Source organism: Sphaeramia orbicularis, chromosome 4 (genome assembly GCF_902148855.1).
Source record: "Sphaeramia orbicularis chromosome 4, fSphaOr1.1, whole genome shotgun sequence".
NCBI lineage: Eukaryota > Metazoa > Chordata > Actinopteri > Kurtiformes > Apogonidae > Sphaeramia > Sphaeramia orbicularis.
The window spans coordinates 37770391-37794549 of record NC_043960.1 but is presented as its reverse complement, the minus strand read 5'-3'; the positions used below and the strand labels follow the sequence as shown (position 1 = coordinate 37794549).

Sequence of the window (24159 nt, the reverse complement as noted above, 5' to 3'; positions counted from 1 at the left end):
TGTGACTTTGCACATTCCTGCTGTGACTGTGTCCCTGCTGCGCCACTGGCTTTATTGACTGTGTTGTTTTTGTTACTTATGTGATAACTCAGAGTATAGCATGTATCTGCTGGCCAACAGATGGTCCACCTCTCATTAGTGGGGGGTCAGACAGACAACCCAGCCAGTTCAGACTCAGTCATTCAAGGCTTAAAAGGGCTTAGGTTCCAGGGGCTGACTAGGTCTGGGGCCGACGAAGGAGGGGTTTTGCCGGGATTTTGCTAGGTTATCGTAACTCTTCTAAATATGGGGGCACCTGAAAGCACCTCAAGCGGCCGTCATATTGTGCTGTCTGAGCCGTCATAGCTCTGCAGAGGATTATCCTCACTTATAACCGCTGCAGGCTGACTGAGCCCATATGGAGTCTGTGATACCAAAAACAAACAGGCTTCATTTAGGGCAAAAATCTCTGCTTGGTGTTAAATGTGGAAAAAGTTGAACAAAAACATTCAGTCAGAATCAGCTTGGAGGGTCGTGTGTGGAAGAGGATGGTGGAGGAGGAGGAGAAGGAGGAGGAGGAGGAGGAGGAGGAGGAGGGGTCTAAGCTTTACTGGAAACTACAATGATGTCACCTATCCAGAGAGAGAGAACCAGAGAAGGGGCTCGACAACAGAGAGGACAATAGTTCTGAAGAGAGCAGAGACATGACATAAGAAATGAGAGAGGCAGATGATTAAACAAAGGGTTCAGTTGACCAAAGAACAGAGAAGAACAAGGGGAAAACGCAGCTGTGTGGGTGTTTATGATGGAAGACCTTACAAACCCACATGTGTCTTTGGTCATTAGTCTTCACTGATGGTTGAACATGTCCACATACAGAATATGTTTCTATTTAACTCTGGTTTTGCATCTTTTTTCTAACATTATCAAGCTATAGAAGATCATTGTGACCCCCCTCAATAAATCCAAGCCTATGTATTATGCTCTGGTCTGGTGTGGCCTCTGCTGACTCTGGATAAACACAGTGGTTGTATGAACTCTGCCCTCTACTGGCCAGTATGCTCTGGAATCACAAACCTACTAACCACACACAAACACACAGAGAAATGTAAATGTTCTAAGTACATTCAACCCTATGCACACATACACATCTGACATGAAAGAAGCCGAGCGTGCAAGTTCTGGAGTCAAAAAAACAAGAACACACAGTGTATATTTTACACACGTTTTGGCAGCAAGAGAAGACGGTCTGAGATTTATGCTCTGATGTTCGTCTGGAGAGTTTGGCTCCAGTCACTGCTGATACTCCTCTCACTGCATGAGATGATAAGTCGACTTTTTTTATTTATTTCCAATGAGGAGGACATCAGGACTTTCCTCTTTTCCTGTCTGAAATAACTGTTTGACTGGAAGCAACATTTTGGGTGTTGCATCACGTTTGTCCGTCTGCCAGTGTGGATTCTGTCGGTTTCTGTCTGTTCTGTGAACTCTGTCTTCTCTTCTCCCTTTCACAGTTACTCACACTTACAGAGATAATGCCTTTCATGTTAATCTAAGGAGCATCCTCTGTTTTCTCTGGTCTTCTTATCTTGGATTGTAAACACAGTATTGTCCAGAAACAGCCCTAGAGAGAAGCCAGATGTTATTAAATAGAACCAAATTATCTTTTATAATCCAATAAACAAACAAACAAAAAAAGCCAATAGGCCTGGAAAATAAAAGAAAAAATGCCAACATTTAAGTATGTTGTGTTTATTACAATCAGTATAATGCAGTTTTTAAGTTGCTTTCAGTAAGATGTAGGACGATCAGATCAGAATATAATGTGTCAGATCACTTGAGAATTAACTGTGTTTTTGTTGCATTGAAATGAACCATTTTTCTCTACAGATGGACCTGAAGGTATGAGTTAATATGCACTAAAACAAAAAAAAAATAAAAAGGACTAAACAAATATATGTTTTCTGCAGATGGTGAGGTTGGGTTGTGTGTTTAGGTTACTGCAGTCTGCAACTTAAAATACTGATGTTCTTAAACCGAGACGTTTTTGCCTTTCTTTTAAAATAAATAAAATAATCTTGTTGGTCTACTAGGTATGATGCAAACCACCGTCTCAGCTTCTTATGGGTTGTATCTAGTTTGATATTAGAATGAATATCTTTTAAAGACAAAGTCAGATGAACTGTCTGAAATTTTCCAGATGGATTGTTTGCTCTCTTTAAATTTCTCTTCTGCTGTGGAAGTGAAAGTGCATGTGTGTGTTTGTTATTGTGTCATGTTGTATTTTCAGTATCAGTGATCTGTGGTGGTTGTGTTCACATCAGGAATCCCCTAGTTTTAGTTTGTCCTCCTCTCCTCTCCTCTCCTCTCCTCTCCTCTCCTCTCCTCTCCTCTCCTCTCCTCTCCTCTCCTCTCCTCTCCTCTCCTCTCCTCTCCTCTCCTCTCCTCTCCTCTCCTCTTCTTTCCTTTCCTCCCCTCCCCTCTCTTCCTCCCCTCCCCTCCCCTCGCCTCTCCTCCCCTCTCCTTTCCTCCTCCCCTCCCCTCCCCTCACCTCTCCTCGCCTCTCCTCCCCTCCCCTCCCCTCCCCTCCCCTCTCCTTTCCTCCTCCCCTCCCCTCCCCTCCCCTCGCCTCTCCTCTCCTCTCCTCTCCTCTCCTCTCCTCTCCTCTCCTCTCCTCTCCTCTTCTTTCCTTTCCTCCCCTCCCCTCTCTTCCTCCCCTCCCCTCCCCTCGCCTCTCCTCCCCTCTCCTTTCCTCCTCCCCTCCCCTCCCCTCCCCTCACCTCTCCTCGCCTCTCCTCCCCTCCCCTCCCCTCCCCTCCCCTCCCCTCCCCTCCCCTCCCCTCCCCTCCCCTCCCCTCACCTCTCCTTTCCTCCTCCCCTCCCCTCCCCTCGCCTCTCCTCTCCTCTCCTCCCCTCTCCTCTCCTCTCCTCTCCTCTCCTCTCCTCAGGTATGAGGACAGCAGCCTTGCTGGAGTCAGGAGGCTGGAGGCAGGAAGTGGGAGATTTCCTGGAATGTGTGTTTTTCCCCACAGTGGTGCAATAACAGTGTGAGCGGCGCTCCTCCTGTTTTTGTCCCCTTCTCTCTCTAGTTCCCTGTTCAGAGCTTGTGGAAAAGAGTGAAGAGCACATTGGGAAGTTCAATAATAGCAGGAACCCATTATCAAAACGGCTTTGCTTTCATCAAGGGCTTTCCTACTACGTCACAGTTTTCCAAGAGAAAGCAAACCTCTGACGATGGTATCAGCCTGCAAAAATATTCTGAATATTACCAATGTAACAATGGCTTTTACATCTGTCCCACTGTTCAGTGTTTACAGGATGCAAATGTTCTGATGCTGCAAATTCCAGCAGAGACTTGCATGGTTTAGGTTGTAAGAACATATGGACAAGCTGTGCACTACCCCATAATAATGCAGAAGGTATTGTTCTTTCTGCTAATTATTAATACTGTAAATGGAATAAAGAACACTTAGGAGAACATTTTTAGATCCATTTCCTGAAATTTCTGTTGCAGTTTCCAAACTCTATTTACATGCTCATCTTCCCAAATCTTAATCGGATGCATCCAAAGCAAAGTTATCCATTGGATGTGAACATTACACAACCGTCTCACACTGGTGGGATTCACTGAAAACACTGCGATAAAAAACTTACTACTGGAATAAAATAATGCTGATTGTGAAAACGTAAAAAACGTATACATATTCCAAAAGGTTTTTTTTTTTTTTTTACCTGGCTGGCTTTTATTGAAATACTACTACTTCTACATCTGATAATAATAATGATAATAATAATGTTTTTAAATGTGCTTTTTAAATGATGGAAATAAATCTGATTCTAATTCTGATTCAAGAAAAATAAACTGAAATTGGGAACAAAATTAAATGTCCTGTACCTGATAAAGAGCATAGAATATGATACTCATCCTCCTCCTCACTAATTCATGGATCCAAACCCAGGAAGCTGACCTATGGTCCCTATATCTGCTCATCCTAAGGTTCTGGTTTTTGGTGACTCCTGGTGTTTTCATGTGGTAGATTGTGTGTGAATTGTGGCTGAGCTGTGATGACTTGAGCGCTTTTTAAATGAGCACAATGTGCAGCCAGTGATAAATGAAGGGATGTGTGTTTAGAGTTCTGAAACTAAAGTTCAACAAATCTGATTCATGTGTGAAACTGTGGAATAATGTTTATAGTTTTAGAAATGATCTGTTTTTTGGTAGATGGCATTATGGTTTGTGATGTTTAGCTAATGGAACCAGTAATGTATAAGCAGTTGAGAGCACTACCATTTGAAGAACGTGCTCTCAGCTTTGCGGTGTTTACAGCTTGAAAGAATTGTAGATTAAGTTCCATGTGTTTTAGGAGAACTGTGACTTACATGGATTTACCCTAAAGAACGCGCAACTTAGCCAAACGTGAACTTATGACCTAACTAAAGCTCTGACATTTAACCCATAAAGACCCAAACATCTAGTTGTGACCAAAAGCACCTACTGATCTAAACTGTTAAATACCTGTCGATCCACTAATCCTATCAATACATGTAAATAATTGGTGTAAAATACAGTTTGTCATCTTTTCATGGTCATCAGATATGACTCATTTGGACGTTCAGAAGTTCCGTAGTGAACGTGGAAACACTGTCATCTTCTACAACATTTATTCACCTTTAAAACCCACGGAGTTGGATCAATGACAGTGGATGTGGATGCTTGTTTTTATATTCGGTTAATGATATATTTAACTAAAAAAGTAACTTTTTCTTCAATTTTCCCTGTTTTTGATATAATAACCCTCAACTTTAATCTGAACTTTTATGAACATCTACATGCTCAGTAAATTAGTTACGGGAAAATAGCTAATTTTCACTGAAAAAACACAAAATAAAGAAGATAATATACAATAAATGGTGCTAAATCACTTAAGAAAGTTTAAATATAGAGAAAAAAATCATTTGGAAGCTACCACAAAAGTAACACTGGGTCTTCATGGGTTAAGATGAAAGCCTATATGGAGCTGAACCTGAGATTATGACGACTATAAGAGAATAAATGTCTGGTTTTGATCCCCGTCGTCCATCAGACGGAGCAGCACCTGCCACATTGGTAGGACGTCTTGTTTGCACTGAGATATGACATCAGTCCCACTGTGAGAGCGACGCTCCAAACCCCCCGGGGCCGAGCTGGAGGTCGTCTGGGATCACAACCTTCCCACTGCCCCTTTGGGTTTCCCAGAGCTGTGGGGACCCCAGTGAGCGCTGGGGCAGATCATGGGAACTGGAGCCTGGCCAGATACACAACCAAAACAGACAACAGGCAGATAAACCCACACAACCACACAGAGTGTTACATACAGAGGGTCAGCGCTGGAGACATGTAGTGGGCTTTCCTGGCCTTCTAAGCAGGTCTGGGAGGGGGGTCATGATGTCAAAGTGGGTACCATGTGAGTGTGTGTGGGTGCTCCCTGCTAGACAGTGAGGTGGGTGACAACCAGTGACGCTATGTGTGACGCTGGGGTTGCATGTTGGTGTTATGGGCGCCACAGGACTGGGCAGGCATATTATACGTCAAGCACTATAATTGAAAACGGAGCTTCAGCAGATCTAGTCATCGAAAACCGGATAACAACTGGCATCACAGGGTTCTCACTGTCTTCTGACTCCATCTGTTGACTCATTACACTTGTAAATGTACTGGTCAGCGCTTGCTCACGTTAGATATATGTTTACGGTCCAAACTTTGTACAAAAAGACCCCTCTCAAAGTGGATTCTTGATTCATATCTTCCAGTTTATTCACACAAGTGGGCAGTTTGAGTACGTGTAGAGGCACATCCACGGCCGAGCAGCGCTGCCCTTTCTCACACACTCGGCCCATTCTCCTCTCCTGCCACTGACAATGCACAGTAGTGGTGACGGCATCCGCAGCCTTCCTTGTATTGTCCCACGCAGAGACCGCGAGGACACAGCTGCTTCACACACAAGATGGATACAGCCCACAGCACATCACAACCACACACATCAAATGAAACACTGATCTGTATGTACATGGATATGGATAGAGATGATGAACAGGTGACACCTATAGCAGGGGCTCCAGTGTTATCCAAAAAGCACTTTAATGACCTACGAAATTCTGCTCATATGCACTAAAAAACTGATAAAACAATAAGACATCTCTAAAAGTGTCCACAGTTAGAATATTTTTCATAAAAGTCAGTAATTATCATTAACCTTCAATTTCAGCTGTTTATTCATGCATAGAGTTTTATAATGTTATGTAAACATTTAACAATAATCACATTATATATATATTTAATCACCTGCCATCAGGCTATATATTCAATAGACTGAAAGCTTTATGCAGACAACTGCTTCAACCTGAGTTACAATGGGTATTTAGTCTAGTTTATTTATTTCAATGAGAAAATAAAAGAAAAAGAAAGAAAATCTGCTTTTACATGTCAGCAAAATGTCCATATTTTGAAGGAAAAGGAGCAGAAACACCAATCAAATTTCTGTCTTTTATTATGACTATTCTGTAAATATTATACTAGTTGCTTGTTTTAATTGTAATATAATTTAATTTTAGTCTATTTATTTGCATTAAACATTGGATAACCTGACTGACAGAAAAATTCACGTGGAAGTCACAACAAAAAAAATTGTTCTAGGTCTTTGAGGCTTAAATGACAAATTCTAAGACAGTGATTCCCAAAAGTTTTCAGCTCAAAATCCAAATCCAAGTCTCTTTGGGACCTGGACTTTTTTTTTTTATTTCCTTATGGATCTATATTTTGGGAACAGAACAGAAGAGACAGATGTTTGAGAAACACAGTTAGGTATAGATATTTCAGGTGATCATACGCAAATGAAATTATTAGTAGTATTTTATTCCACATCTCTTATTAGATCCTCTGAATCCACTTTACTCATTGGACCTTGGACAGACTTACATATTACATGTATGTACCTATGAACTTCTGTATTTGTTAGTTAACTTTTTATGGAAAAACCTCACAACAACTAATGTTTAAAGTGTTTGGACTGATTCTTCTACTTAGTCCAGTGACATTTATTATACATTCAGTATTTGGCATGTGTCAGTTTGTATTCCTACTTATGCATGTATATTATAGTATTAAGTATCCCCTGGACTGTGCATAGGCCTGTCATTCACATATACCCATTTCATTCATTTCAGTGCAACAAAAATCAGGAACTAGACCAAATTATGTGCATTTTCAGTATAGGAATCAGAAACTATTGGTTGCAGCATATACAGAACAAAGAGAAGACAAAGTGCAGAAACAAAACCACAGCACACAGAACAATGACTTAAAACACAAACAAGTGTTATTAAAGTGCAGACAGTTTGGGAAATGGTTTGAAGGTTCTGTTTTTTTCTCTGCCACACAGAGCAGAAGAGTAGAAACAGTGAAAATGGTGTTGACATGAATGACAACCTCAACCCAACATAAAAACTAATAGATCCTGGCCCATTTCTTTAACTGATAACAGAAGAAAAACACTTGAAAACTTTTCATTAGGTTGACTTTTCAGTATTTTGATGAAACTAATAGATGCATAAGAATATATTTTTCTCTTTAAATCTGCAGTATTTCTCTACTCTGTGAATTTCATAAGAAGAGAGACTTTTATTCCCGTTTATTGACGTATTGCGCAAATATCACAACTGTGCGTCTGTGCGCGCACATTGTTGTCATCAGGCGGATGGAAGTCGGACAAAAAGAGGAGGAGGAGGAGGAGTTTTCAGTGGGGCTGTTGTGAGTGGAAGTAGGAGGAGTTCGGTCATTCAGTAGAAGAGTGGAAAGCCTGCTGACAGACAGAGGAGGAGGATTTGGAGTCTGGAGAAGAACTGCGTGTGGTGACGGAAAAAAAAAAACTCACTTTTCTTTAGCGACGATCTGGGATTAAAAACAAGACATCTCATTTGGGAACACATCATCTTCCTTCAATCTGAGGATTATTCCCGAGTTGTCTGATGCTGCCGCCGGATCATGAGAGAAACGCTCACCATGAAATTCGCCTGGAAAACTAAAATGGTAAAGCAAAACAAAAAGCGCACAGCGTTTTCCATCCTGCGCTCTGTTGTTGAGTTTGCGGTTTTGGAGTCATGGAGGGAGCGAAAGAGAAAGGAGGGGGGTGTTTGTATGTGGGCTTGGGAAAGTAGAGGATAAAGAGGAGGAGGAGGGGGGGGGGAGATTGGGATACGGTGGGGGGACACTTCAACATTGAGTTTTGATTGTTTTTACACCCGTCTGTTGTCGCGTTAAATCCCGTTTAACCTACATTACCCGTGCGTAAAGATGTCGCGCAAAGTTTGGAAACGTGGATAAAGAGAAGGGGGGGTAAAATAAGAAATCCCCTATTGACTCCGCCATAATATGAACCCGATCCGCTAGCTTTCCCCTCCCTTAAAATGAATATGAAAACTTTTGTCTGGGGGCCCCGCAGTGGAGCAGAGGGGAACAATTGGCGAGGCCCCGGGGCCATTACTGTCTCTCCGCGGGTCCCAGCTGCGTTGAAGGCGAGGAAAAACACACTAGACTTTACTTATTGTTATCTTAAGAGTATTGTTTCACACACAGCTGATGGGCAGATGAAGTGTGTTTGAGCAGAGAGAGTGCTGTGTTTGCCTCTGTGCTGTCTCCATGTCCTCCCTCTGCACTTTGCTGAACATCTTCCTCACAGAGACTCAAGTTAGTGCAAAGTAAACAACTCATCTCCTGTTTACCCCTCACCCAGAGTCTTTTGATATACTGCTCCCTGCAAAGTCATCCTTATCCACTCTGTAATGTCTCTGATGGGCTTGAGGAAGATATACCCTTATGTGCTGTATCCATTTTCCTCCAGTGAATAGAAATATCACTATGACAGACTGTTTTGGTTTCCATTTTCATCCAAGATCATGGAACTTTGTCTCAGCTTAAACCCCAAAGAGAGCAAAGGGTTTTTTTTCTTTTCTTTTCTTTTCTTTTTTTCTTTTCTTTTTTTTTTTTTAAACCCAGCTCTAAAAAACATCTCTTGCTCTCTGGCTGACAAAAAGCAGGCTATGTGTGCAGACTGTGAACTCAGCAGCCTGGCCCGTCCACCATAGAGACCTCCTGCTATTGTTTTGGGAGTGTGTGGACTGCATGACTCATGCACTGATGTATTTATCTGTCTCTGCGCCAGCCAGCCAGCCGACAGCCAGCGGTAGAAATGGAGGCAGGGAGACAGGGACGTACAGTATATAGGGTACTGACCATAACAAAAGACTAAAGACGCACATTCAGCATATAACCTATCATCACTTGCTGGATTGTCAGAGCCAGTATAGTCCGTCTTCCTTCTGCTTTTCTGTCTCTATCATGGTTTTTTTTCTGCTCTTTTATGTGTTTCTGACTCTGCTTGCAGTCCAACTCACAACCACTGAGTCTGTTAACTGTGGTTGTGACCTCTGACCCCCTTTTCTGGCACCCCTTCTGTTTGGCCAAAGCGTTGGGGACACTGAGCTGCGTGAATGAAAGTAGGAACAAAAATGAGAGTGATCTTGGCCGCTGAGCTACTTGGCCATGAAGCTGCATGCGTGGTGTTTATATTTGGCCATTGCCTCGCTCGATGTCTCTCCTTGTCTCTGTTTTTGTCTCCATATGTTGATGTCTCAGCAGATCCCCCGAGCAGGAGCTTTGTATTTTGATTTCACTCGGCTCCTTCTGTTTGTTTATCTGCTATTTGTCAGTGATTTACGAGTGAAGACAGACACGTTGCATATGTGCTCCTGCCTGCGAGCTGAACACAATCCCATTTAGTCTTGGGAGTCGATTTGAGTGTGGTCGTCCTCTTGAGGCACAGATTCATAATCGAGCTCTTTGGCTTGTGTAATTAACTCTGGAGAACGTGCAGACAAGCAAGCAAAGATGCATCAACAGCAACAGAGGGGGAAAAGTCATGCAAAGCTCTTGTTCTGTTTGGAGACTATTGGGGAGAACTCATCCATTCTGGCTCTTATCTCCAGTTTTTTCTCCTCTAGCCAAAAAAAAAAAAAAAGGAGTGTAGCTCTGAGTTGAGTCTCTGAGAGTCAGGGATATGGTGAAAGAGATGGATAGGGAATAAACTGAGGGAATGGGATGGGGAGAGGAGGTCGGAGAGGGAGGCCTGGCAGGCTGCAGCGGTGGGGGTTGGGAAGTTCTTGATGTTTTACTGCACTTCTCTTCGTCTTTCTCTTCCTAGTTTGTTTGAGGGCAGCTGTGGTTGTGTTTCTCTTCTTCTTCCTTCTGCTTTTCTGAGAGTGGTTTAAAAATGTTAATTCCCCTTTTTTAAGAAAATAAAATAAAGCATAACACTTGCAGTGGTTGGTTCTGCAGACTAGTTATTTACAAGAGATTATTTCCTCTCCTCTCCTCTCCACTCCGCTCCGCTCCGCTCCTCTCCTCTCCTCTCCTCTCCTCTCCTTTTCATCAAGTTTCTAACTCTTTTGCTCCCTCTGTGCAGAGCTCGGTGCAGGACTGGGGGGAGGAAGTCGAGGAAGGAGCCATCTACAATGTGACACTGAAGAGAGTTCAGATTCAACAGGCTGCCAACAAGGGAGCACGATGGCTGGGGGTGAGTAGACACATCTGATCTCTAATGTTTTGACAGAGCCGCAGTTGATCAAACTTTTTCGAAGAGCGGTCAAGTCAAACTCTTATAGGTTCAGTTTGTGATGCTTAGTCACATCGGTCTGATGGGACACCCACTGTCCCTACGGTGGCCGCAAAAAATCTAAAAGTCACACATTAACTCCCGTTATAAGAGGCCGCCTAGGTGTCTTCATGTCTTTTTTGCCAATTCTTTTGCACCTTTGTTTTAAGGAAGAACTTAACTTTCAATATCTGGCCATTAATTGTCATTATTATGAATAGTAAATGCTTAAAACAGTGTATTTTAGGAAAAAATAAAAAGTGAAATTTTTAGCATATTTATTATCAGAAACAACTGTAAATGTCCATAATGAAACTTTTTGAGATAACAAATAAACTTTAAATTATTTTACATCTGCTCCAATATGCTTTTTGGTCTTGAACATTCAGTATTCATATTATGGCTTCATATTTTTTGTTATTTCCAGGTGTTTTTAAGCCTGTGTGGAAATCTCTGAAACACTTTCTTTCTACTTGTAATAGAGTCCCACACTGCTGCCGTAAAGTGTTTTATGATCTCAGCTTTTCAATGCCATTTGAATTTTGTGGGTAGGACAAACTGTTCAGGAGTTACAATCATTTGAATGCTGTAAAGTGTAAAATGCAGCGCCAGGGAGATGGTCGTTGTTAAAGGGTTAAGAGCTTTTTAGCTAAGGATGTACTACAACTGGTCCACTCTGGAACACAGTAACAGTGCACCTTAAGGCTGGATCCCTTCTGTTGTAAACTGAGTTAAAAAAAAGATGATTAGGAAGCCTGTCCTGAGCTACAAGAACTTACTTTTATTGCCATGAACTGTAACTCAATATATTGTTTCATTGGAAAAGAGCTATTTTTCCACCATTAAGGATGGAGAGCGGTTCTCAAAATCTCTAATCTCCGTGTCTATGCTTTTTAACTGTCAAACAACTTCCATTGACATTTTGGCTGCATTAGTGTGTATTAACAGAGCTAAACCTCCACTGTTTTGGACTGGAAGTTTTGCTTCTTACAGATTCAGATGAACTTTGCTGATCTCCAGGAGGAATTTTCTTTTTCTATCAGCTCAATGAAATAAAATTGCTTTATAAAAATCTTTTCTTCTATACTCTTTATAGACATCATGGGAGCTCTGGAGAAAGTGACTTGTTCCCTCTGTAGGTATAAACAGCATATTCTAAGGAAACAAAAATAAATAATTATCATTTTTATGGGATTCTACACTATACAATGAAAGCAAAAATGTAAAAAAAAAAAAAAGTGCATTCTGTTTCTTCAGTTCCATAAATTTTACAAAATTGACCTTTAATACTCAACAATACAGACTATACATACATATAAAAACCTGTAGAAGATTCTCAGACTTTAGTTAATACTTTATTTTAATCCAGTCTAATGTGATTTCTATTGTTGAGGGCAGGTTGTGTGTTCCAGTATCACACTGTGCCCTTCTCAGCCTGTTGTTTTAACATTTGAGCTATAAATCTCACAGTTTTGGACAACACCTTTAGTCCCCCTGCTGAAAATCAACAGTTTCACCAGACCTGGACTGTTTAGCCAAAGCATGTGATTTCCTGACTTTCCCGACTGCCAACAAAAGTGTGCGCTCCGCTCCCCCCGTACGGCGGTGTTTTATGAAACGCTGGTATGACAAAAAAGGGTATTAAAGGCTTTTGCTGGAGTTGTGCATTTTTTCAGTGCATACAAGGCCCTGCTGTTTGTTCCACTGTGCTGTTTTTATCAGCGTAATAAGACGTTGTACAGTATATTATTATATTTTACAGAACAGGCAATTAAGAGCATTATTCTTAGCTTTGTGAGTTTCGGGACTGCATGAAGCCTTTATAACAGAAATGCAAAAAAAAAAAAAAAAAAAAGATGGATTTCCCCTTGTTCGCAAGACAAAATCAGGTTGTTTGGTTGTTTGTATGTGTTTATTCTTTGCAGGGATTGTGCACTGGCAAGTGAAGACGAAAAAGATATAAACTGAGAGGCTTTAAGACTGTATTGAAGTATTGACAACAGCATGGGGCGCCAGCTAAGCTAATGAAAACAATGTGGGTATTTTATGCAGCACTGTCTATTGAGTGGAGTAGAATAGAGAGCACTCCCTATTGAAACATCAGTATTTACAATAAATAGTCATCAGTGCATAGCAAACAAGAGCAATTACAATCAGTGGGATTGTGCATCTGCTTGATGTATTGTTGACGCTGTGTGTAATGGTGTGTACATGTTTGCAGGGTAATAGTTAATGGATTTGTGTGTAAAGTCTGTAACTGAAACAACAGTCAACGGTATAAAAGCTCTGTGTACGTGACTCTGCACTGGGTCTTCTCACTCACACATATAATTGTATTTTTTGTGAGTGTGCTGGGATGTTATCAGAGGGGAGTGGTGAGGGAGCTGCTGCTGTCCTCCTCTCTGTCTGGAGGGACGTCAAGGAGAAGGAGGAGGAGGAGGAGGGGGGAGAGGAGGGGGAGGAGGGGGAGGAGGAGGAGGAGGGGGAGGAGGAGGGGGAGGAGGGGGGAGGAGGAGGAGGAGGGGGAGGAGGAGGGGGAGGAGGAGGAGGGGGGCTGTGATTAAAAGCAGATTGGAGCGTTTCCTGTTGTAGTGCAGTAACTTCACCAAGGTCTTTCTTTCTTTCTCCGTCCATGCACTCTGTACCACCCTGTCTTCTACTTTCTGTGGCCTGTTTCGTAACACAATAGTCGGACACATCTGGATAAATCTGAAATAAATATAGGCTACGTATTCAGATGTTAGTCTGTTTCTTCCTCCATTTTTCGCTGTCATGTACTGAATTAGTGGTTAACACCTTATCTGGATCCCATCGTTCTCTTGTTTTCTTTAGGAAATTATCTACTTCAGAGAAACACTAAATCTTACTTAGTTTGATAGGATGAAATGGAAAAACAAGTGGAAAAAATGCTGCATGTTTTCAAGATGTATGTTAAAGTGTTATTATATGTTATTATATATGCACAGGTTTATGTACATTTAATGGCATTACTGTTATTAAAACCCATCCTCTCATTAAGTCATAGAACTTTTTAAGCTTTTTTTTTTTTTTTTTTTTTTTTTTTTTTACATTTTGACCCAATACTGTACCTTTACAACTACAGCCAACCTACACTTTTGACTTTTTTGTTTATAATCGAATTTGGTTACGTTTTTCCAACTAATATTGATTGGTGCTTTTAGCATGTTAAAAATTACAGTAAAATTCAGTAACTCTATGAAAATATTGAAATAATCTGTTGAACGTCTTTAACTTTTTCATTCATTCATGCATTAATTCCTAGAAAAAGTAGTACATTAATGAATTAAAAAAAGAAAAAGGAAAAAGAGCTTGAAATCCATTATGTTATTATTTTTTGATGAAAAATTCTGTTCTGTTTTATAAATAGAGCTGCAATGATTGATTGATGAGTTGTTGGCTATTAGTTTAATCCCTAACTATTATAGAATAGAATAGAATAGAATAGAATAGAATAGAATAGAATAGAATAGAATAGAATAGTTATTTGTAGTTGCATTGTCATCCATACAAAATTGTATGGTTTTAGTTTTTAAAGAAGGTAAGTAAACATTTTCCGGTGGCTGCTTCTTAAATTTTTATTTTTTCTGTTTTCTTCACTCCTCCATGATAGTAACTGAATATATATGGGTTGTGGGTCAAACTTATTTTGTACTATTTTCTGACACTATTGAGATAAACAACTAGCTGATCAATCCAGAGAATAAAGGACATATCGTTGTGTACTGTTAGTTTTACATTTCATGTTAAATATTGAACATAACCTCTTGAAATGGTGTGTAAACTCTCTGAAGGTGGAAGTGTTGTGGAAGTGATTAGACAGATATCTAACCCTACTCCACATATGTGTTTGCGTGCAGGCGGAGGGGGATCGCTTGCCTCCAGGCCACACAGTGAGCCAGTTGGAGACCTGTAAAATCCGAAGTATCCGCGCTGGAACACTGGAGCGTCTGGTGGAGACCTTATTGACAGCTTTCGGAGACAACGACCTCACCTACACCTCCATCTTCCTGTCCACCTACAGAGCCTTCGCCAGCACGCAGACTGTTCTGCAGCTACTGCTAGACAGGTAGGCAGCGTAGTCGGCTGCATCATAAATCCAACTGTGTGTTCAGAAGAGGCTGCAGTGGCTTTAATCTGGTTCTCTGCTGCAGGTATGGAAGCGTGGAGGAAAACACAGAAGACACAAACAGATGCCAAAGCTCTGAAACCAGTGGAGCCATCAGAAAGTGAGATCTGGTTTTGTATGATGCATCTCTATTATTTACATGTGGGGAATTTTATATATTTAACCACAGTGACAGGGGAAGGAGTGAGAGGAAGAGCACCACCACAGTTTATACATCTTAGTTTAACTACTAGCATTTATTTGCAGAAATCTTTTTTAAATATAAATCTGCAAAGTAACTCAGTAAATGCAATGGAGAAATAACCAAACTCATCTCTTGTCTGAAATACAAGCTTCCATCTCAAATTTAACAGTTTTGTAAATATTTTGTAGTGTTTCTTTGTAAATGTAATCCACCGTGTGGTTGAAGGACTGCCAACATATTTTAAGGTGGAATGTTTTCTTACCTGTTATTCGCTGCATGAGGCGACGAATTAGTCTGTACACCTTAAATGTTGAGATGACAGGTTTGACCTTTTATTTGTTTTAGTGGCATGACATAAACTTGATAATCTAAGAATGTTGATGAAAGAGCGTATATTCTAGTTCCACTGAGGTAGTGTGACACATATGATGCACTTAGAATTTACAGTATGTTTGTGGGCGTTTCTAAATTTTCAGATGTCCATTATTTCTTCTGCTAAGAGGGGATCTCACTGCATGTTGAGTGTGTTCAGACTTTGCATTAGAGCTGTTCACATGTGGTTGGATCACTCAGAATGCATGTTACTGCCACGTATGAACAGGGAATAAGATGTAGTGGAGTCCAAGTATTAGGTTGGAATAAATGGGAACACTTATAAAACGCAAAATATGATTGCCTCAGATTTGTACAGTACTTGACTGAATATACTTTTTGTTCCCATTACTGTTCATTTTTTACTCACCTGTCACTGGATCGACTGTCTTCTTATTAGTGTCAATGAACTTTAGACTCCAACCTCTTCCTGGTTTTCTTCCACAGTGCCTTAGCTTCAATCTTTCGACACTGGCTGGACCAGTGTCCAGAGGACTTCCAGGAGCCTCCGGAATACCCCTGTCTCCACCGGTTGATGGACTATCTCCATAAAACCCTGCCAGGCTCGGAGACTCTGAAACGGGCCGAGGGTCTCCTGGAGCAGCTGCAGACTCAAACCAACATAGACGATGCTGACGGTAGGTCCTGACACATACTCGAATGTTTTCAGCGTCATGGTTATTTTTATCTAATAGATATCTCTGTTTACATCCTGGCAGCTGGTTTCCACGGCAACAGTTCTTTTTGTCTGGGAGAAGAGGAGGAAGTGGAGATCGAGGTCCAGGAGAACTTCCTGTCGTTTGAGGCCGACCTGGTGGCGGAGCAGCTGACCTACATGGATGCGGTAAGCGGAGGTGGACCCAGGCTGTGTTGGCAGTGTGTCTTCTATAGGAAGGAAGGAGGGTCACATGGGCCACATCCCTGCAATATTTCTTCACTGTTGTCGTACTAATCTGAGCCTGTACTTGTGCCCCAGCTGCTGTTTAAAAAGGTCGTACCCCACCACTGCCTGGGCTCCGTCTGGTCTCAGAGGGATAAGAAGCACAACAAACACAGTGCCCCCACCATCCGCGCCACCATCACCCAGTTCAACGCGGTGGCGGCATGCGTGGTAAGCACGGTTCTGAAACACAGACAGATCAGACCGCACGTCAGAGCGCGGGTCATCCAGCGCTGGATCGACATCGCTCAGGTACCCAGAAACAAACACGCAAATGAAACAAAATGAAAAACAGTAGATGTATCCGAGTATTGACTGACCTTTTGTTAATCGTCCCTTAACAGGAGTGTCGAATACGGAAGAACTTCTCGTCTTTGCGAGCCATTGTGTCGGCACTACAGTCAAATCCTTTGTACAGGCTGAAAAGGGCATGGGCCTGTGTGCACAAGTAAGCCTTCAGTCTCTGAAATATGCAGATAATCCCAGCAGGTCTTAATGGAACAATCAATCATTTGGCTTCCTTTGTCTAGAATATAGATTTTTTTTTTTTTATTCAAAGCTGTAAAAAAACTCATCAGGTGCAGAAACTCATACATGACATACATTTATTTTATTATTAAAAACACAACAAAGCAATGCAGAGACAAAACAGTGCATGCTCTTTTACCTAAAAATCTGATTTCAGTGGACTCTTAAATGCAATCCATCCTTTCCAACATTGAGCAAAAATACCTGTTTTGAGCCTTGAAGCTAATGTTGTGTTTTTCATCACTAATGCATGCATCACATTAAACCAGTCTGCTAACATGTCCAGTTCTTGACTTTATCATTTTTAAATGCTTTTGTGATGACCATGACCTTAACCTTTTTAATAATCCTATTTATTGATGCAGAGACAGCATGCAGACGTTTGAGGAACTGTCTGACATTTTCTCCGATCACAACAACTACCTGACCAGCAGAGAGCTACTTATGAGGGTAAGTTCCATTTTAGTTTTATATTTCATACCTAATAACCACAAAAGAATAATAATTGTTCCTATTAAAGATCTTTGATTTAAAAGTTTATTGTTGTTACTTCTTCAGTCCAAATTTGGTCTAAAAATTCCTGGAAACTTTCCCTCATTCTGTGCTTTTGTTGTTTTTTTGTGCTTGCCTTACAGGAAGGCACTTCAAAGTTTGCCAGTCTGGAAAGTTGTGCCAAGGAGCACCAGAAACGCACCCACAAGAGACTCCAGCTGCAGAAGGAAATGGTGAGACAACAACTTTCTAATTAAGATCCTCAGCAACTAATGTCAGCTTTTCAAAAGGAGCAAAAATACATTCCTGCAAAGCAATGTGCTGTAAAGTTAGTCGTAGCCTGCAGTGTGATGAAGCTACATAACTCAGCTTGGTTTACTCAGTGGACCTGCCATCTGTAAGTGATGATTTTGATTTAGCTCACCTGTGAATTTGTGAACTGAGCCGCCGTCTTTCCCCACAGGGAGCGATGCAAGGAACAATACCGTACTTAGGGACCTTCCTAACGGACTTGACCATGCTCGATACGGCTCTGCCTGACGTAGTGGAGGTAAGAAAAAAAAACAACAAAAAAACCCTCGACACCTGTTGAATGTGTGTGTTTGTACGTAAGCGGCTGTTATTTGAGTGCATGTGTCTGTGAGTTTACACAGATCTGAGATTCTGACTGTGTAACCGCTGTCAGAAACTGGGGCGTAAGTTTCCATGAGTGTGTGAGGAATTTTGTCGGTCGTTTTTGGAGTGGTCCACCTAATGCTGTTTGTCCAAGCAGCCGCTGGTATGTGATGTCCAGAGTCTGACAGCGTGCTCTTTGTGTCCTCTGCAGGGTGGTCTGATCAACTTTGAGAAGAGACGCAGGGTGAGTTTAGAAGCATGCGACGCAATTATCACATGACAATTAATCACATCATGAGCTGGTTTGACATGTGGCACATCTAAAGAGTTAAATACACCTAACACTGATGATTTTTTTCCCCCTTCTGTCTCTGCAGGAGTTTGAGGTGATCGCTCAGATCAAGCTGCTCCAGTCGGCCTGTAACAGCTACTGTCTGAGGCCCGAGCCGGCTTTCCTTCGCTGGTTTCGGAGCCAGCCTCAGCTCAGTGAAGAAGAAAGGTACCACTGCTTTACCCTGAATGCCTTTTCTCTTGATTGCACCACTTTTCATTAGATAACAAACAAATTAGTGTGTGAAGTCATGGTCTGTTGCATCTATTGTCCACACACGTACAATAGAAGCCTCTCTCTGTCCTTTCTCTTCGCCTCTCCCTGCTGTTCTTATGTCATTTCTATGCTCCCTACTGATCTATTGTACTAGTTGTTTTTACTCCTTGCACTCTCTTTTCTTCTCCAAACTCTTGCTCTCACTGACTTTTCTTTCCTTGCCTCACACACAGAATTCACGCCTCCTAAAACCACAAAGAACCTAGTCATTTGGTAAAGTTTTATGATGTTTACATTTTTTATTAATGCTCTTTCTTGCAGCTACGCATTGTCCTGTGAAATTGAAGGTCTTGGTGACAGCAGTCCAACTTCGCCCAAACCACGAAAAAGTATGGTGAAGAGACTGAGCCTGTGAGTACATCTGCAAAATACAAGACAGATTTAGAAGGTTTACTGGAATAAAACTGCACCAATGCAAATATAATTTATTACAAGTAAAAGTGCAGATGCAGATGAACTTTTTTTTAGCAGTAGGTTTTAGCTGTAGAATGCAGAGTATAAAAAATGGAAGTACTTGTCATTGAGTCTGTTAACATGCACACCAATAGTCTGATCCTTATCCAATTTCTGGAGTTATCAAACTATTCAAATGATCATGTAAACAGCATAATCTGATATGTTTTTTTTAGATAACAGCAGTAATCTGATTATGAGAAATCACTTTAACACACCTGGATTTGTCCTCAATACACCGGTGTCTTCATACATATTTACAGGTTAATCTGATTTATTTTGTTGTTTTACATCTGCGCATGTGTAAACACAATTAAAATGGTAGAAAATGGAAGTTACGTAGTCAAATGGTAGCAGTTGACCATAACAGAAGGTCTGATTCTTCCATCCTAATGTACATACGTACTCCGAAAGAAATCTGATAATGGTCTAGAGCAACTAAGCCTGGGTTTTCAATTATCGCATTTCTTAAGTGCATGTAAACGCATCAGATGTGTATTGAGAGACAAAACAGCCAGAAGCTCCTCAAACCAAAACAGCAAAATCCTATTTGGCAGAACAACATTCAAACAGTCAGCTTTCTCCTGTAAGAGCTCTAAACTCGGGAACTCACTGCCACTTGAAATAAAATCCAGTTCTGAGTTTAAAATGTTCACCACCAGAGCTAAATCTTAGCTAAAGAAAAAACAAAACTGTACCCATTTGTAAATAGTATGTATTATGTGTAGGTGAGTGACTGAATGTTATATACTATGTGAATGCACTGCAGTAATTCTGGAGAATTTACTAATTTTTTTTTTTATATAGAACAGTGTTGTTTTTTTTCTGTTTTCCCTTTTTTTTTGTTGCTATATATTGTAATGTACTGTAGTGTTGTAGAAAAGCCCAACCAGGGACAGGAGTTGAAAATTAACTATATCACATCAGCTGCAAGCCTATAACTATGTTTGACTGCATAGTCCCTGTCAAATAAATAAATAAACAAATAAATAAATGACAATCATCTGATTACTCCCAGTTATTGGACTTTTATGGTCATGTAAACAGGCTCACTGATGTAGCAGCATGTTACTGTTGATTTGACGGGAGGTGCATGTGTTTGAGCTAATTTATTCACTGTTTTATGAAGATCTGAGGGTTCATCACATGATTAATGGATGACAAAAAGTCTGATACACATACTTGTTCTCAGTTCTTGGACTTTGAGTTTTGGTGACATTGGGTGAAAGATTGTAATTAAACCAAGTGAAGAATATGAAAAATAAAATTGGGTGAAACATTGAATTAGTTTGCATTGCATTTTAAAAATATACACAAACAATTACAATGCAGACATATTATAGATAATAAACTCTATAAACACATGCAAAAATATGCATGATCTGTCTCTGAGATATAATGAAATGGCACTGAAAATAAATGATTGAAAGGATCTGGTGTGAAAAGGCTTACAAATGAAATGAACTTTGTCTTGGCTGTGATGTGATGTGTCGTGTTTGATACATATTTGAGCTGTGGGTTTCTGCCATCTGTTTATTTTATTATCTTATAACTCACTTCCTCCTCTTTCCAGGCTGTTTCTTGGAACAGACAATAATGCAGCCAGCTCTCCGGTCAGAGAGACGCCGCGATCGCCTCCTACTGGCAGCTCAGGGGAGAGCATGGACTCAGTCAGTGTGTCGTCCAGTGACTCCAGCAGCCCATCTGACAGCGAGGGACTGACCCCGACCCACGCCTCCGACGCCCAGCAAAACAAGGTACCATCCACTGTGGTTATTATTAAGGCTCTAGTTCACTTTTCCGGTTTTATCCACAGTTATAGGCATATTTGATTGTAATGTTTGTGTTGTTTTCCTCAGCTATCAGATTCCTCGTCTTGTGCATCACTCCACTCTATGGACACCAGCTCATCGACAGCCAGTGTTTCCATTAGCCCTGCGTCTCCTCCCCTTCCCGGACCGCCATGCATCCACAGACGCTCCGTCTCCCTCACTCCCATGTCTCCCTGCTCCCCGAGTCAAGCCCTAGCATACAACACACAGGCCCAGGACGCATGCATCATAAGAGTCAGTCTGGAGCACGGCAACGGAAACCTCTACAAGAGCATACTGGTGAATATCAGTCTGTGACATTAGCATCTGAACAGAACAATTCCAGAATATGTATTTATTTTACTCCTTGTTCCTTTTCCAGTTAACCAATCAAGACAAGACTCCAGCTGTGATTTCTAGAGCCATGGCAAAGCACAACCTGGAGGTAGAACCGGAGGAAGGATTCGAGCTGGTGCAGGTCATCTCTGAGGAGAGAGGTAAAGGTGGCGCTACATTCAATACCAGGCTTTTTGATTTTATGGTTCATCCTCTGGGATCATTAAGAGTTCTTAGAGATCAGTTTTTGTGAAAATCACACTCGCGTTTTCTGCCAAACAGGGATTTCTAGCTTAAACCATTCTGTCAAGATCTATCAGAAACCTTGTGATTCTTTTCTTTTTAGACAGTATAAGTGGTTTGGTCACACACAGTGAATATATTCAGCTGGAGCTACACAGTTAACAGTACAAGCTTAAAGGGGTCATATTCTGCTAAACCCACTTCTATTAGTTTTCGGTACATTTATTTGTGTATTTGGACCCTAATAGTTCAAAGAGTTTGAATTTGAACCCTCCAGGTGCTGCAAAGCTATCTTTATATTCATTTTGGCAAAAATCAAGTGGATTTCTACAACCTGCTTTAATTCCTTCTTAATCTTTTTTTGGTCTATAACTAGTTACGTCATGACATTTGTACCTGTAAAGTCAAGACTTCTGATGAACATTTCTCTGAGTACGACATAATTGTTTGTCAGCAGCAGCAGTTGTAGTCGACAGTGAAAATATGTCCAAACTTTGAGCTGATTACCTAAAATGTTCAGTCACTGGTTGTATTAATGAACACAAGCTCCTGAACGGGACAGAAAGCACAGCCAACAACCTGGAGGGGGTGGGGTGTGAAGTGGCTCATTTGCATTTAAAGGGCCAGCGCTCAAAATGACTTTTCTCATGTCATTAGTCACTAATAGGGTTGAAGATGGACCTGTGGAGTTTAATTAATGAAGAATTCAGACCCAAGCAGAGCATTTACAGTTTATGTAGACCACATGGAAATGTTTTAAAATGCATAATTCCATTTTTAAAAAGCAAAATATCATTCCTTTAAAGCACACTTAAAATTTCTCCTCTTCTCTGTCCTTTTTATTTCTTCCAGAACTGGTGATCCCTGATAATGCAAATGTCTTTTATGCCATGAACACCTCGGCTAACTTTGACTTCCTGCTGAGGGTGCGGGGCTCAACGGGCCGGCCGGTGCAGCTGCGTAGCCGGTGTAGTTCCACACTCCCTCGGACCCAGCACCGCTCTAGCCTTTCACTCAGACTCAGCAAGGTCACTCTGTGACCCGGACTGGAGTGACCCAGCAGTATTTTTTTCCCTTCCACCACTAACCCCCGATAATAAGGGGCCAAGACTGGACATTAATTGTTGGGTGTTTTGCTGAAAAGACTGGATAAATGGATTTGATGATCTCTGCAGGATCACTTCAAGGACATGGATCCTAATGAGTTCTCAGACTGCTGAAGAGCTCCACGTGGACGTTTGTCTTGCTGACCTTCACTTTGTACTGTGCCAATCCCCTCTTGTCCTTTTCAGCACTTAACCCAAACGTAATATAAAACATGGAAGTGTAGCGTGACTGCTGTGCCAGTGGGACTTGACTTTTGACTAGTGGTGCCTGTGACAGAGTGGAACAGCGACCCCCGGTGGCCTCCACTCTTTACAACAACAGGTTTTTGCACACTTTATGGGAGCAGCCCAACTCCTGACCTCCAACAGTATTCTGACGATAAAGTAACTAACTTTGTCCTGTGATGTCTGTGTAGCTGAACACTTTCTTCTGCGGTAATTGAAGAAAACCTGGATGTGGAATAGAAGGAACGGTGGATTGAGACTTTAATCTTTTGCCTTTGTTGCTGAATGAATGGACCTCTGACAGTATTCTGAATGATATTGATTGATTAACTGATTGACAGGAGCTGTGACGTCATTATTTCCCCGGTCGGACATGTCCACCTGTCATGTCTGGCTCATGCACGGTGTGTATGTGTATTCTGCCCCTCTCATATTGTGAGCTATGTGACGAATGCAATGTTTCATGCATTCTGATTGGTTCCATTACTTGGTTTTAACAAGTCCTTGGCAAATATTGAAATGGCCTTACTTGCCCTATCTTTAGGGTATAAAGATGAATTATGTGCTGCTTTCTAATCCAGATGTGTTCCTTCACATCCTCACATTTTCGCCTTGCTTGAAAAAAGAGAAGGTTTGTATAAGAGTAAATCAGACGAGGGACTGTAAGTAGTGGAGAGGAAGAGCAGCATGCAAAGTGTCTGAGAACTGATGTATTATTGTACCTCTGTGCCCTTTATTATATGAACTATAGAGTTGCACTTGTCAGTGGCAGGAGATGCCAATGGGATGTGAATATGGAGACAGAGTCAGCCACAAAGCTACTCCCTCTTCACTAAATGAATTATTATTTGTGTTTGTCATTTTTTGTTTTTATATGTTTTTGTAACACAATTCAGGCCAGAAATGTACGCCAGATTGGAATAATAGAAGATTTTTCAAGTTAATGTTAATGAATTCAAAGAGTGTTAGAAAAAAAGCTAGTGCCAAATTGAACTGTGATACATTTGGTAATGTTTACTGATGGGCACTTCACAAATACCACTTGTACACACACTAAGGATCTGGTTCTTTCATCAACACCCTCTTCTTTTATTGTCTGATTTTCAACACTGTCATAGTTTTACAGCAACACTTATCACTTTTCACATAACAGCAGCACATTTGCAAATTAACACTCACGGAGGACTGTTTTTTTCTTCGGTTACGCTCTATTTCTGCAGATGCTATCATGCACGCCATCATCAAACTTCATCAGATCCAGTTGATCACTGGTGAAGGATGAGACAAGCTGTGTGCTCACTATTAGGTTATTGGCCCAATAATGTTCCTCATGCATCACTTCAAGGTTAAATGTTCTCATTAAATTACAGCCTGTTTCTGTGTTCTTCACTGCCAAAGACTCCTCTACCTGAATAAATAAATTATTATCATCATAA

General features: G+C 41.2%; 1 protein-coding gene across 2 annotated transcripts in view; it reads left to right on the top strand.

The window, feature by feature from the left end:
- Positions 1-24159, top strand: part of rgl1 (ral guanine nucleotide dissociation stimulator-like 1) — a 38518-nt gene extending 14359 nt beyond the window's left edge. The window contains exons 1-18 of one of the 2 annotated variants that reach the window (XM_030132574.1): positions 7799-8044; positions 10476-10586; positions 14543-14751; positions 14837-14911; positions 15815-16005; positions 16087-16211; positions 16344-16559; positions 16652-16755; positions 17201-17285; positions 17471-17560; positions 17791-17877; positions 18154-18186; positions 18320-18441; positions 18811-18900; positions 20576-20759; positions 20862-21113; positions 21196-21310; positions 22245-24159. In XM_030132574.1, the coding sequence (XP_029988434.1) occupies positions 8000-8044; positions 10476-10586; positions 14543-14751; positions 14837-14911; positions 15815-16005; positions 16087-16211; positions 16344-16559; positions 16652-16755; positions 17201-17285; positions 17471-17560; positions 17791-17877; positions 18154-18186; positions 18320-18441; positions 18811-18900; positions 20576-20759; positions 20862-21113; positions 21196-21310; positions 22245-22432 (2322 nt within the window). In that variant the 5' untranslated portion in view covers positions 7799-7999 and the 3' untranslated portion in view covers positions 22433-24159. Of the gene's footprint in view, positions 1-7798; positions 8045-10475; positions 10587-14542; positions 14752-14836; positions 14912-15814; positions 16006-16086; positions 16212-16343; positions 16560-16651; positions 16756-17200; positions 17286-17470; positions 17561-17790; positions 17878-18153; positions 18187-18319; positions 18442-18810; positions 18901-20575; positions 20760-20861; positions 21114-21195; positions 21311-22244 lie in introns of those variants that run through there. The other variant, XM_030132573.1, reaches the window with a different exon arrangement.